At 55.7% G+C, this 13,837-nt stretch overlaps 1 protein-coding gene across 1 annotated transcript in view; it reads left to right on the plus strand.

The window, feature by feature from the left end:
• The first annotated feature begins 3,844 nt into the window (after positions 1 to 3,844).
• Positions 3,845 to 13,837, plus strand: part of LOC108502672 (tyrosine-protein phosphatase non-receptor type 11-like) — a 37,283-nt gene continuing 27,290 nt past the window's right edge. The window contains exon 1 of the mRNA XM_017825821.1: positions 3,845 to 3,933. Within this exon, the coding sequence (XP_017681310.1) occupies positions 3,920 to 3,933 (14 nt within the window). The 5' untranslated portion in view covers positions 3,845 to 3,919. The remainder of the gene's footprint in view (positions 3,934 to 13,837) is intronic.

Here is a 13,837-nt window from a genome sequence, read left to right on the forward strand (position 1 = left end):
AATTTTCCAAAGAGGTTTTACATCTCATGGGCATAATTTTCCAAAGAGGTTTTACATCCCACTTTCCAAAGAGGTGTTGCAACCCACAGACATAATTTTCCACAGAGGTTTTGCATCCCATGGGCACCACACCACCTCAGCAAGACTGAAGTGATGCTCCTGTGGCTTGTTCCTCATGGATGGCAGCATTTCCCCTGGGCCATGGAAAGCCAGTCTCCAGCAGGATATTGGTTGGAGACAACACTCTGAGGCCCAGGATGTGATTTTTGGGGTGTCCTGTGCGGGGGCCAGGAGTTGGACTCCGATCCTTGTGGGATCTTTGGGATATTCTGTGAGATGGACCAGCGTCTCCATTCCTGCCCTGAACAGGTTTTCCTGGTGGTGCCTTCCCACCTGGCTCTCCCACCTGCACCTGCAGCATCATCTTTCTGCCAGAAAAGGGCGAGAGGTGGAAAATTTCATTCATTAAAGAGCTTCCAGCTTCATCCAAGCGGGGTGAAGTGAGACCAGGACACGGGTTTCCTGCCATCTGGGAGCAGCTAATTTAGCAAATGGAGTCATTTTGATCCCAGCAGTGATGGGAGTTGATTGGTGCCTGAACTGGCTCTTGGGTGGACAATGAGCCAGCACAGACGAAGAGTGGGAAACAACAGGGCCAGTGTGTGAGCAGCCACGGGGGGATGCAGAGCTCACCACTGGGGCCGTGTTTTGCTCAGGATCAGCCTCCTGGTGCAGCCTCCCCTCCACAATGACTCGATTATGCCACGACAGGCCCGGGCTTGCGAAGCCAGTCCCTCTTCCAGAGGCGTTTTGCCAGCGAGAAAAAGCCATCCTTGTCTCGGCCAGAGGGGAAAAGAGCCCTTGGCAGCTGGAGGGGTCTTTTACTACAGGCTGGGAAAAGCCATTGTGAGGGGAAGGAGGAAGGGAGAAAGGACAGAAGCCACGCTTGGGCAGGCAGCAAGTGTGACTCGGGGGATGGCCTGGCCGTGCTTTTGGCAGCCCTTGCTCTGAGCAGCTTCCCAGGGCTCCCAGGAACACTCCTGGCTGCCCAGTCAGCACCCACTGGGAGCACAGGAGGCAGCACTTGGGGTTGGGTGGTGTCACCCATCCTCAGCTCCCTCTGGGAATCCCAGCCTGGCTGTGTGTGAGCCTCTCTGTGCCTTCAATGTGGGGCCAGGAGCAGCTGATCCACCCTTAAACCCCTGAGCTGGGGCTCCAGTCAAAGGGGGACCTTCATTAAAGGCACAGAAATTTAGCAGGAAAAAAACCCCCTTGAGTTCCAGCTGGTCCTCAGAGATCACAGGGTGCAGCTGGGCTTAATTTCTGATTATAACCAACTGAGCACTGTCAGTCTGGTTGGGTTCTATAAAAGCACAGATTCACATATAATTCAATTTACCAACCCAGGACTGCAGGGCTGGTCATGTTCAATAAGGATTTGCATGATCCAGACTCACAAATGTGAGTCTGGATCATGTGTTTTCCCTCTCTCTGACTTTTCTGGCTCCCCCCTCTTTTACATTATAAATTTTTGGGCTCCAACCACGTGTTATAGGTTGGATTTGGGGGCTTTGGTCATACCTGTATCACAGACCTCGTGTTCTTCCTCATTTCTAGCCTCAGGGATGTGAAAGTTAAAATGTAAATGGGGCCTAATGAGGGTCTGGGTTACTTCTGGTGGGAATTTACAGCTGCCAAAAAAAAGGTGGAATAAACACTCTGTTCCTCCTCCACGTGCTGAGGTGGCAGTAGAGGCTGGCTGACCTTCTCCAGGGAGCCCACACACACATCCTCATCTCCTGAGCGGAGCAGATTTATAACAAGGCTTGTTTTTCAGGATGACAACTCACACACTTCCAGGGTGCTGGTTCCTGGGAAGGGACACCTGGATGAACTGGCTCGTTCCTGAGGGTGCTGCTGCCAGCCAGGCTGGGACTGAGCCCAGAGAGCAAGAGGGGTCCCACAGACACCTCCATGGTCCATCTCCACGGCAGCAGGTGCCCCGAGGGATTGGCACATTCCCAACACCCACAGAATGGGATGTTCTGGATGCTGAGAGCAGGTCAGGGTGTGGATTCCTCTGGGGGGGTCATTTCCCTGGGATCAGAGCATTCCAATGGACAGGAGGGCTAAGATCTCCCAGGAAGGGACCGTTTTCCCCAGTTTTCTGCCTCCCAGTTGCACAGCCTGGAAACCAGTGCAAAGTGGGGAGAACAGTTCCAGCAGTTTCCTTTTTTTAACCAAGAAGCTGAACCTCTGTCCATGTCCCTCCCTGCCCACCAGAAAGGGTCTCATCCCAGTGACACACACACACAAGTCACGTTTTTGGCCTCACAAAGGAGCCTCAGTGCCCCGAGACAAGGTCCCAGTGCCCGGGAGCCTCGACGAGAGGGGAAAAGAGGAAGGAGAGCCCAGAGGTCACCATTATCAGGGGTTGCTATTTGGCCTCTGTGGTCCCCGTTGCCCTGTGAGCAATCCAGTGGCATTCAGGGAAGCTGAAGTCAGAAATGAGCTGGCTCCTGCTGCCAGCTCCCTGGGTATTCCCCGAATAGACACGGAATTCGCTGAGTCTTATTATAGTTATAAAACTGCTATTTTTGACACTAGGGGCAGACTGGGGGAGAAGGAGGGGGGGGGTGTCACTGGCTGTGTCCTGGCTTTTTCTCTCTCTCTCAGACAGCTGGCTTTGTTTTCTCACCCAGCATTCATGAAAGGTGCCAGATTGAGGGCATTGCTTTGGGTTAATTCCTGTCTTTTATGGGAAGCAACAGATATTCCACGTGAGTTTGTTAAAGGCCTCTGAATTTACACTTCGGATGGCAAAATGGGCTTTATTTGTCTGAAGTGCACGGCGTGGCTACAGCACACCTGGCCCCCAGTTTATCCCAGTGGGAGGTTTTGGTGTCACCACAGATGCTGGGATGAGAGTGGGGGACTCACCCTGGGGACACTGTGCCCTCCTGACCCCAAAGCACCCCTGAGTCAGGGGCTTTTAGGGATAACACATGTGGCTGAGCCTCACCAGCCTCAGATGCTCAGTGCTTTGTGGCTTGTTCCACTATTTTGGCAGCTTTTATGAACTTTTATGAACTCAGCCCCCAAATCAGGACCTTTAGTGGTGTTTGGGTACTGAGGGATGTCTTAAATTGCTGCTGGTCTCCCTGTACCACACCTCAAATCCTGGGTTCAGTTTTGGACTCCTTACAAGAAGAAGGACATTGAGGGGCTGGAGTTTGTCCAGAGGAGGGAATGGAGCTGGGGAAGGGGCTGGAGCAGCTGAGGGGGCTGGAGGGGCTCAGCCTGGAGAAAAGGAGGCTCAGGGGGGACCTTCTACAACTCCCTGACAGGAGGGGGGAGCCGGGGGGGGGTGTTGGGCTCTGCTCCCGGGGAATAAGAGACAGGACAAGGGGAAACAGCCTCAGGTTGCACCAGGGCAGGTTTAGATTGGATATGAGGAAAAACTTCTTCACCGAAAGGGTGGTCAGGCATTGGAAGGGGCTGCCCAGGGCAGTGATGGAAACACCATCCCTGGAAGTGCCCGAAACTCCTGTGGATGTGGCACTGGGGGGCACGGTTTCGTGGCGAGCTCTGTGCCGGGTTCATGGTTGCACTGGATGATCTCGGGAGCGCTTTTCCCACCGCAAGGACTCCACGACTCCATCCCATGAACTCCCCCGCGCTGCCAAGCCCCGGGTGCGCATCCAGGAGGGCAAAGGCGCGGGGGAACAGACCCAGGGATCGGGCAGCGGGGCCGGACGCTGCGGGCATGGGCAGCGAGACCCGGGCGGGGCGAAGGGCGGGGATTCCCCCGCGTCACAGGGAGGGGTTTCCCCGGCCGCCCGGGCCCAGCGCCCGCCGGGGCGCGGCGGTGCGGGCAGTCGGGGCGGGAGCGGGGCCGGGAGCGGAGCTCCGCGGAGCCATGACCTCCCGCAGGTAAGGAGCGAGTCGTATCGACCTGGCAGCCCCATCCCATCCTATTCCATCCCCTCCCGACCTGTCCCGTCCCATCCCGTCCCGTCCCGTCCCAACCCGCGGGGACGCGGCCACCGGAGCGCCCGCGGGTCCCGGGCACCGCTTCCACCGGCTCCGGCTCCAGCTCGGACCTGCCCTCGGCCCCCGCGTGTGCCCCTCGGCTCGCCCTGTGCCCCTCGGCTCGCCCTGTGCCCGTGTCCCCGTGTCCCTTGCCGTGCCGCCGGCTGCGCGGTGCCGGAGCTCGGAGCTCCGGTGGTCGGGATAAAGTCGCACCTCCCGCGCCACCCCCGCCCCTCTCCGGGTCACCCCAAGCCCTCTTTGGCCCCGTGGTTTCTCCCCGGAACACCCCAAGACCTTTGGGAGCATCCTGTCGCATTCGGCTCAGTCCCCAGTACTGGGGATGCTGGAGAGGGGATCCCAAAATAGGAGAAGCGTTAAAACTTGCTTGAAACGTCTTTGTGGGTTGCGAGGTGAAAAAAGGATATACTTTGGAGCATGTGGTGTGTTGGTGGTGCCTCCCCCGGCTTCCCCCAAAGACGCTGTTGCTTCAGTGTTTTCCTGGGTGGTGGCAGAGCCTGTGTGACTTGGGGACATCGTCCCTGCTTGGTTCTCCTTCTCCGCTGTGGCTTCAGAAGGGATAAATGGACATCCAGGGGCCGGGCTGGGTCACACACACACACACCCGCGCTGCAGGGCAGGGGGGATTCTTACGGCTGGTTCTTCATTGCTGCCTGTCCTTTCCCCGAGACAGCCTTAAGGTGACCTGGCAAAGCCTTTGTTGGTGTTACAAGTCGAGTGTGTTCCGAACAGCCCTGGGGAGGGAGGGGGCCGGGAGCAGCCGCTCAGCTGCCGCTCACTCCGGGCCCGGAGCCGGGATCGATTCCAGGACAGGGAGTGCTCGGTGGTGCCGCAGGACCCAGCACGGCCGGGTCATGGCAGGGGCTGCCACAACCACCTCCCGAACGTGTCACAACTCCACGTTCTCCTCCCGCACATTCCCGTAACTCCGCGGTTCGGGGGCTCCGCTGGTTTATGGGTTTTTGGGGGGCTGTTTTTGCCGCCCAGCCCTGGCTGTTCCCTCCCCTGCGAGCGCCGAGCTGCGTTTTGTGAGCGGCTGGTTCAAAGCGTGAAGAAGTTTAGGAAGAGGCAGCGTCTCTCGGGGCGGTGCCACACGGAGTTACAAAACACGCCGATGGGGTGAAAAGCAGAGGGCTGGGAGCTGGGGCGCCCTGGATTTCATTCCCAGCGCTGGGAGAGCTCCCCATGCCCACAGGCAAATCAATATTTGCCTGTGCTGCCCTTACCTTGCTGGTTCCACCCTGCTGGGCAGTCACCCGGGGCACCAAAGTGCCAGGGACAGCAGGATGGTTGGGACGCTGCTGCCAGCTGAGCACTGCAGGAGTCCTGAGGAACCTGACGGGGGGCAGAGCCACGTGGGCTGGATTTTGGGGGGTCTGTGTGTTTTGGGGGGGTGATTGCTCCCAACTTCTGTCGCTCCATCCTTTCCACCTGTGCTGGATTTGCTGCTCCTGGTTCTGAACCACTGCTCGGGTCCTTTTTCCCCAGCCTTTCTCCTCTTGCTCAGCAGGTTTTTAGGGTACCTGCCAGGTGTTTGTGGCACCTTTCTGCCCTCCCTGATCCCTGGCTGATGCTGTTCTCCCCCTGGCTCATGGCATGGCCTGGTGCTGCCCCAGCTGGATCTCCTGGGATCATGAGCTGTGCCTGGCATCTGAGTGATGCTGCCCCTCCTCTGCCTCGGTGCTCAGCCTTTGCTGTGCCATAAAGATCCGGGAGGATAAATCTCACACCCCTAGTGCCAATTCCACAAGTCAGCAGGTCCCAAATTCCCTGTTTTTTTGTTTGTTTTTTTTCCCTAGAAAAGGGTTTCCCAGGGCCTGGAGCTCTTGGTGGCTGCCCTGTGCATTGCCCTTGTCTGCAGGGCAGGCTTTTTGCTCCACAGCCACGTTTCCTGGGATGCTGTGGCTGGGAGGAAGGGAAAGTCTGAGGGAAGTGAGGAAATGCCAGCTTCCTGAGGCTTGGCTGTCTCCAAAGGTTGCTCCAGTCCTGCAGGATTGAGTGCTGGGAGTGCTGTCAGAGGTGATCAATGGGGTGTGGAGGCACTTTGTGCTGGGGTTCTGCTGCTTTGGGGGTTGCTGCTGTGGAGGAGACAGTTCTTCTGTGCATGTCCAAGTTCACAACACCAGGAGAGAGAAACTGCCCCTGGCTGGGGATGCTGGGAGAGCAAGGACAAAATGTTTCCAGTTTTGGGGACACTGAATGAGCAGACTAATGGTGCTCACAAGTACTGTGGGGAAATGCTTCCATTTCTGTATCAGATTTCATAGAATTGTGGAATTGTTTGGGTTAGAATGGATGTTAAAGACCATCTTGGTCCAACCCCTCTGCCATGGGCAGGGACACCTTCCACTATCCCAGGTTGCTCCAGCCTGGCCTTGGACACTTCCAGGGATGGGGCAGCCACAGCTTCTCTGGGCAACCTGTGCCAGGGCCTCACCACCTCCCTGAGACTTGGCACGGAGATGCCGAGTGGTCCCACACCCAGAGCTGAGTACACCTGACAACATTGTCCCTGCATCCAGTTTAACCTTTTTTAACATTTTAATTTTGAGGGCCGAGTTCCTGTGCCCGGGACTAATTCTGTGGCACGCTGTGGGTGGTTCCCTTTGAAGGCCTGGATTGTTTGTTATCCCAAATGTCCACTGGGGTGGGAAGCAGGGGCTGCTCCAGCGTGGCTGGTAAGTTGGGATTGGCCAAAGCCCTCCATGTGCTGTCCCCAGGGTGAGTTACCAAGCTTGTGCAGGCCACGTTTCTGGGCATTTTGAGGCATCAAATGCATCCAGCTGTGCCCTGAAGCCTCACTGTCCAACCCTGCAGTGACAGGGAATACAATGCCAGCCTGTGGTCCCAGCTTTCCCACTGCCCTTAGCAGTGGGAAAACACATGCTTCCTGTGCTGAATCCAAATGTAAATATTAAGTTTGAGTATTTGCAATAGCTGCTTGCTTTGGCAGCCTGGCTGGTGGTGGGGAGGTGGGAACTTCTGGTGCAGGAAGCAAAACCAGGTCAGTGTTTTGGCATCTCGGATGTTCAGCAACGACACGATGGGCAGAGCTCAGGGAAGGGGTGGCTGGAACCAGGAGTGTGGGTCTGGCTGGTGGCTGGAACCAGGACTGTGGGTCTGGCTGGTGGCTGGAACCAGGACTGTGGGTCTGGCTGGTGGCTCAAGCCCTTGGTTGTTCAGAAATCCCCTCTGGGCAGTTCCTGTGAGCTCTTCATTCCCATCTCCTCAGGTGGAACCTCAGCCCTTGGCTCTCAGCTGGCTTGTGCTCCGCTCCAGCTCAGAAAAGAACATTCAAAAGGCACCTTTTCCCCTCCCTCCTTTGCTGTGGCTGCACCTGGACCTTGGCTGAGGCTTTCCTGGTTTTCTCTCTCTGGCCAGGCTGTACAAAGACAGCTTTAGACTCAGGCTTTGTTCACAGAGGGTGGAAGAATCAAAGCTCAAGGGGACTTGTCTGTGTGTGCTGAGGCTGCCTGGGCAGAAGTGCCTGGGGAGGAGCAGACGTGCTTTTGCACCAGGCTCAGCTGTGGGAAATGAGGACTGGAACATCAGCAGCAACTTAAATTACATTTCAATTCCAAGCCCACAGCCTGCTGCTTATTTCCAGATAGGGGCAGGTCATGAGATGCATAAACACACTGTTCTCCCCCCTTTTCCAGGGAGGGATAAAGGATGGTTGGTTAATGCCTGAGTTCAGACAGAGAAAACTGGCCTTGCCTAGGAGGGGTTTTGGATCAGGCTCTCGGTGATTTTCCAGCATCCTATGGTTTTCCCCAAGGCACAGTGAGCTGCTCTCGTTGTGGTCCCACGACAAACGAAGCTCTCTCAGCCCTGGAACACATTTATGGGATGCAGCTGGACCTCCTTTGCGGGCTGCCAAGGAGAATTCCTGAATTCCTCGCTGGCTGCAGCTCGGGGAAGGCACAGAGCTCCGGAGGGGAAGCCAGGCTTCCCCTCCCACTGCCAGAGCTTCCCCTGGGGCTGGGTGGTACCTGAGCTGCAGCCAGGTCCAAATGGGGCTGGTTTCTAGGGGATGATTCTTCTCAGGAGCCTCAGAGGCACCTGAGTGGATGAATCGGGGCTTTGTGCTCCAGCAGAGCCAGCTGGGCTCTCCCGGGTTTTTGGAGCTGTTTGGACACGGCAAGTGAGCCAGCAAGGCACTGGGAAGGCTGCTCCCAGTGCTCCCAGTGCTCCCAGCACCTGAGCTGCCTGCCCAGCAAGGCCCTTCTCCTCTTGGATGGCCAAGGCACGTGAGGGGCTCAGCAGGAACGTGCCTGTGGCTCCATGGCCGGAGCTGCTGCTGCTCCTTGGGAAGGGGAACAAACCTGGCTCGTGTGCCAGCCCCAGAGATGCTCCTGGGGGTGCAAAAAGGTGGGCATTGGCATCTCCCTCTGCTCAGTGAGGCAAACCCTGCTCTCCTGGAGGTTTTCCCCAGGGCTGGCTTTCCATGCTGGATCTCTCACTGACGGCGTTGAAGCAGCTGGAGGGAAGGGTCGTGTTCTGAAAGGGGAGATTTGGCTTTTTCCTCCACTTGGAAAGGACTGGCCAAGCCAAAGGGTTCCTTTATTCTTGGTGCCAACCACCTCTGTCACTCCATGAGCAAACCAGCAGCCTGGTCTCCCTCTCCAGGAGGGTTCTGTGAGTGGGGAGCCCGGAGCTGGGAGCTTTTCCGTGCCCAGCCAGGTTTATCACCTCTCACCATCCATCACCTGCCTCCGGAGTGTCCCTGTCACCTCCCACCCTTGCACTGCAGATGCCCTTGATTTCCCAATCGCTGAAAACTGATTTCACAATTCGGGTTTCCATCCCTGTCCCGAGGCATGAACAAAGCCAATACCTACTTCCAAGCTCAAAGCAGCCCCACACCCTCTGGGATGTGTGTGGAAGCAGCATTCCTAAGGCTGCAGCACTTTAAGTATCGATTAATCCTTTCTTTGCAGTAGAAATGTTTATTCTGTTGTTGTTTTTTTTTTCACTGCCTTGACCAAAAGCAGGGCTGCACTTGCTGCCTGGTGATGGGAGGGCTGGAAAGTGGTTCCTGCAGTCCCAGTGTGTGTGTTCCAGGAAATGTGCGTGGGATGGAGCCTAATGAGATTAGGGGGCTGCCTCTGTTCTGCAGCTTCCTGCAGGGATCCAAAGGGAAGGAGGAAATTCTTCGCATTAAACCGGGCTGGAAATCAGGAACCGTGTGCTTCCTGTGGGTGCATTTTGCTCTGCAAAGAGCTCCTGCTGCTCCTGCTGCTGCTGCTGCTTGTATCCCGGGGAGCTTCCCAAAGGGCTCTCTCTGCCTGCTGGGCCCCGGGGAGGTGCACACCTTGGGGGAGGTGCACACCTCAGCATCTCCTGATCTCCTGGAGCAGATGCTGTGGCTGTCCCAGGGCTTGGAGGAGATATTCATGGAACCCCAGAATGGTTTGGGTAGGAAGGGACCTCAAAGTTCTTCTTGTCTCACCCCCCCTGCCATGGGCAGGGACACCTCCCGCTACCCCAGGTTGCTCCAAGCCCTGTCCAACCTGGCCTTGGACACTTCCAGGGATGGGCTCCCCACCCTGACAGGGAAGGATTTCTTCCCAATAGCCAATCTAAACCTCCCCTTCTGTCAGTTTTGTGGGAACAGATCTTATCCTGGCTCGTGGATGCTGGGAAACAAACTCTGCTCAGAGCTCAGTCTCCCACAGGGATTTCCCCACTGACACTGAGCATTCCTTCCTGGAGGTAACTGGGCTTTTCCTTCCCAAAAGACAAGCACAGATACACTCTGGGTACAGGTTAAGACCTGCAATCACAGAGGATTTTACAGAATCATGGAATGGTTTGGGTTGGAAAGGACCTTTAAAGCCCATCCAGTCCCACCCCCTGCCATGGGCAGGGACACCTCCCACTAGCCCAGGTTGCTCCAAGTCCATCCAACCTGGCCTTGGACAATTCCAGGGATGGGATATTCTGTGTCACGTCCCAGAGCTTTGCATGTGGATAAGAGAAGCTGCTGCATCTTCTTGGGAATTCCCTCAGAGTAATTAGCAGGGGGGTGCTCTGAGTGTCTCCCCAGTGCAGCCCCAGCCCTGCTCTGTCCGTCTGTCCCCTCCCTCTGCCCCCAAGGACCCCTGTGTGGGACACAGGGAGCTCTGATCCGCCCCTGTCACCTGGGGCACTGAGCAGATGCCCCCAAAAGTGCCCTCAGGGAGGGGGTCAGTGAGTCCAGCCGTGGCTGGAATCTCAGCAGAGTTCCCTCCAGCCCCTCTGGTGAGGGCTCAGAGCCGGGGAAGCTTCTCCCAGCAGGAGTGACAACCTTTATCTCCCTTTTTGCAGCTTCTTGGTGTGGAAAGCAGAGCTGGGGGAGGAGAGGGAAGTGGAGTTTTGTGTGGCTGGGCTGGGGGTGGCTGCAGCTGTGCTGATTGTGTTATCAGGTGAAGAGCCTGGCTCTCAGCAAGGACCTGCTCAAGGTTTCCTGAGCCCAGAGCCCGTGGGGGAGGTTCCCAGCCTCCCAGTCCTTGTTGTGGTTGGTGTTTGTCCCTCTTCCCGAGGGAATTGTGGATGGGGGACTGTTGGCTGAGCTGGGAGAAAAGGCACCACCCCAAAGGCAGGGCAGCCTCAACCTGCCCCTCAGCCCACAGAGGTGGGGCTGCTGGGGGGGGGGTTCATAGAACCACTGAGGTTGGAAAAGACCTTCAAGAGCATCAAAAGTTGTAGATAACCCATCCCTGGAAGTGTTCAAGGCCAGCTCGGGCAGGGCTTGGAGCAACCTGGCACAGTGGAAGGCGTCCCATTCCACAGTGAGACGAGCTTTAAGGTCCCTCCCATCCCAAACCATGCCATGATTCCAACCTTCCCAGCACCTTTGGGTGGGGCAGGCTGTGCTCTCAGCTGCCTCCTGCACTCCAGGCAATCCCTTTGTGTTACCTGGGGCAGGAGATCCCTGTGCTGTTGGTGCCTTTCATTCAACCCCCTCCTTTCCTTTTTTCCTGCCCACCTTTGGAAATTCCTGCCTGGAAATTCCTCCCATTCCCACTGTGCAGTGGGAATCCCAACTGTGTATCTGGAGTCAGTTATCTACAGTGTTTAGTAAAACAAGGACTTAGAAAGCAGATGATTCTGTTGTATTTTGAAGTTTAACTTGTGAGGATAAACAGTCTATACATTAGTGGCTTTATTAGCAGCGCCTTTGTTTTTAACATGTTAGAACAATCTTATCAAAAATATGAAAAGCATAAGCGATTTGGAACTGCAGAAATATTGTAACAAAGTATGCTGCCCTGTTCAAGTTAACTTCAGGAGCAATATAGTATACTACCTGTTTTAGGTAGGAAAATACACATTCCCACTGTCAGTGTGTTTATCTGGATGGTGCCACGACTCTCTCTTGCTCTCTGTTAATCTCCTCTGGGTGCTACAAAAGAGATTTTTTATTTTTTTTTTTTTCATTAAATCCCTTTCAGGTTTGCAGTGGCCCTCGCCAGAACAGCTCGTGAGCAGCACATGTCAGACAAGAAATCTGCCCCTGGCCTGGGGCTGGGGGAGAAGCAGCTGTGGGGAGGCAGCAGGACACCCTGTCCCCCGAGGGCCAAGTGCCAAGAGGGTGTAAAAAGGCCTCGGTTGAGTTGGCAAAACAAGGGTAAAAAAAAAAAAAACTGCCTTAAAAATAAGAGCAGGGCACAGGCAGGAGGTGGAAGGTGCAGCTTCCCCTCTGCTCTGAGGAACTTTTGAGGTGTTTATAAAATATTTATTATAAAAATTGAGTGTTTTCCGTGAGAGAAACGGAGGAGAAACCTGCTCAGAGTGGCAGCAGAGTGAGCAACAGCAACGTCATCCCTGCTGGATGCTCCCTCCGGGATAACCACGGGAGTTGGGAAGCTCCTTCAGCTACAGGCACCTGGAACAAGCCTTGGGAGCTGGGATAGCAGTCAGAGGGGAGCCCATCCCTCGGGATGTGTCCTTTGGCCTCGGGGATTTCAAGAGGGTGGGAAGGTGACAGAGATTTAATTTCAAAAAAAAAAAAGTCCCCTTCACGCCCCGGAGCAGCATCCCATTGTGAGGGAGTTGCCAGGGCTATATTTGCCCTTGGGTTGTGGGGTTTTTTTTTGGGGGGGGGGTAGTTTGTTTGTTTGTTTGCTCCCCCTCTTCCTCCCACCCTCCTGAAATAACTCCCATCGAAGAAAACGCAGCGAGCTCTGCCGCTGATTAAATCCTAAATATAACCGCGGCATTTTTTTTTTTTGCCTCCCTCCAGTTCTTCATGATGCGCCAAGGTAAAAAAAAATAGCCTTGGCCCCTCTTCAAAGGGGACACGGGCCTGTTCTGGGGCGGTATTTTTGTCCTGTCACCCTGCCCGGGGGCTGAAATAGAGCCCCTGGGTTTTAATTAGCTCCCTGGGTTATATAATCCCGAAAGCCGAGGGGTTCTGGCCTCGGCAAGGACGCACATGATGCCAGGGGCTGGGGCAAAGGTGGTGTGGCAGGGCAGGGAGGACGGCACTGCAGGAATCTCCTCTGCTCCCGCTGGCCCCCGTGCCAAGTGGGATGGGGCTGGGGAAGCCGAGATGCTCCCGCCTTCCTTAGTTATTTCTGTCGTGGTGCTGCTGGGAGGGGAACCTGCTGAATGAGGAAGGTCCTGGTTGATGGTGAAAGCCCCTGGACTCCTCCTGCTGCCCTGGGGGCTGCTTTTGGTTTTCCTCTGCGCTCAGGGGTTTTCCTGCCCTTGGCATCAAACTAAAAATAAGTTTGTTGCCCTCCTGGCTGAGTGGGAGCACGTTTGTTTTCCTGCAGCTCAGGTCTGGATGCCCAAGCGTTATCCTACAGATCCAACAGGAAAAGTAGGAGCCAAATGCTGCAGTCAGGTGCTGGCTGCTGGCCCTACCTGCTTTTCTTGCTCCCAGAACGTTTCTCTGGCAGTGCCCTGGCACTGCTGCTGCTGCAGAACGTGCCCATCCTCGTGGTTTGCCCCCTGGAAGGTCTCAGGGTTTGTCCTGGGGGTTGTCTTGGCAATGGAACAGGAGCAGCTGCGTGTGTGTTCAAGCCTCTCCTTGCCCTTTGGTCATAACCTGATGTGTGGATGCAGCTCCCACTTCCTGGAATGTCTTTGGTCAGGGCTTATTCCAACCCGGGCAAGGCAGGGATGTGCTGCAGTGGCAATGCCCTGTGTTGAACCAACCCACATCTTGGACCATTCCAGCCCTGTTCCAGGGAGAGCTGGGCACAGGGGGGGGTCAGGATTTGTGCTGCTGTAGCTGTGGGGACTCTCAGTGTTGTCCTCTCAGCTCAGAGGAACTGGTGTGCACTTCCAGAAGTGCAGCTCAGTGGGGAAGGTGTGCTTTGGCAGGGCTTGGAACTGGCTGGTTTTGGTGTCCCTCCTGACCTCAGGAAGAAGAAGAAAGATGCAAAGCACCTCTGGGATTTGAACAGACTCCTCCAAACCTTAAAGCTCCAGTTTGGTGTTCTGGCTGGTGTTCAGATGCCTCAAAAGCTGCTGGATTCTGGGAGACAGGGGCTGTGGCCCCATGTTTGCTCCCAGTGCTGAGCCCAAGGCTGTGATGGCAGAAGGGCTTTGCCTCCAAACATGGTGGGATGCAAATGGGAATTCAGAGCTCCACGAGAGGGAATTCAGAGCTCCACGCAGACCAACCTCCTTTTTCCCTTCCTCCCTTTTTGCTGTATCACTGCAGCTGTTATCTCTGGCATCTCCACTGTCTGCCTGTTGGGCAGAGGAGGAGTGTCTGAGTGCTGAGTAGGAAGCTGGTGTGTGTTTTCAAGCTCAGGTTTGGAGGGAAGTGCTGGCGGTGAACAAAGGAAAG

Source organism: Lepidothrix coronata, unplaced genomic scaffold (assembly GCF_001604755.1).
Source record: "Lepidothrix coronata isolate B3197 unplaced genomic scaffold, Lepidothrix_coronata-1.0 Scaffold122, whole genome shotgun sequence".
Lineage (NCBI taxonomy): Eukaryota > Metazoa > Chordata > Aves > Passeriformes > Pipridae > Lepidothrix > Lepidothrix coronata.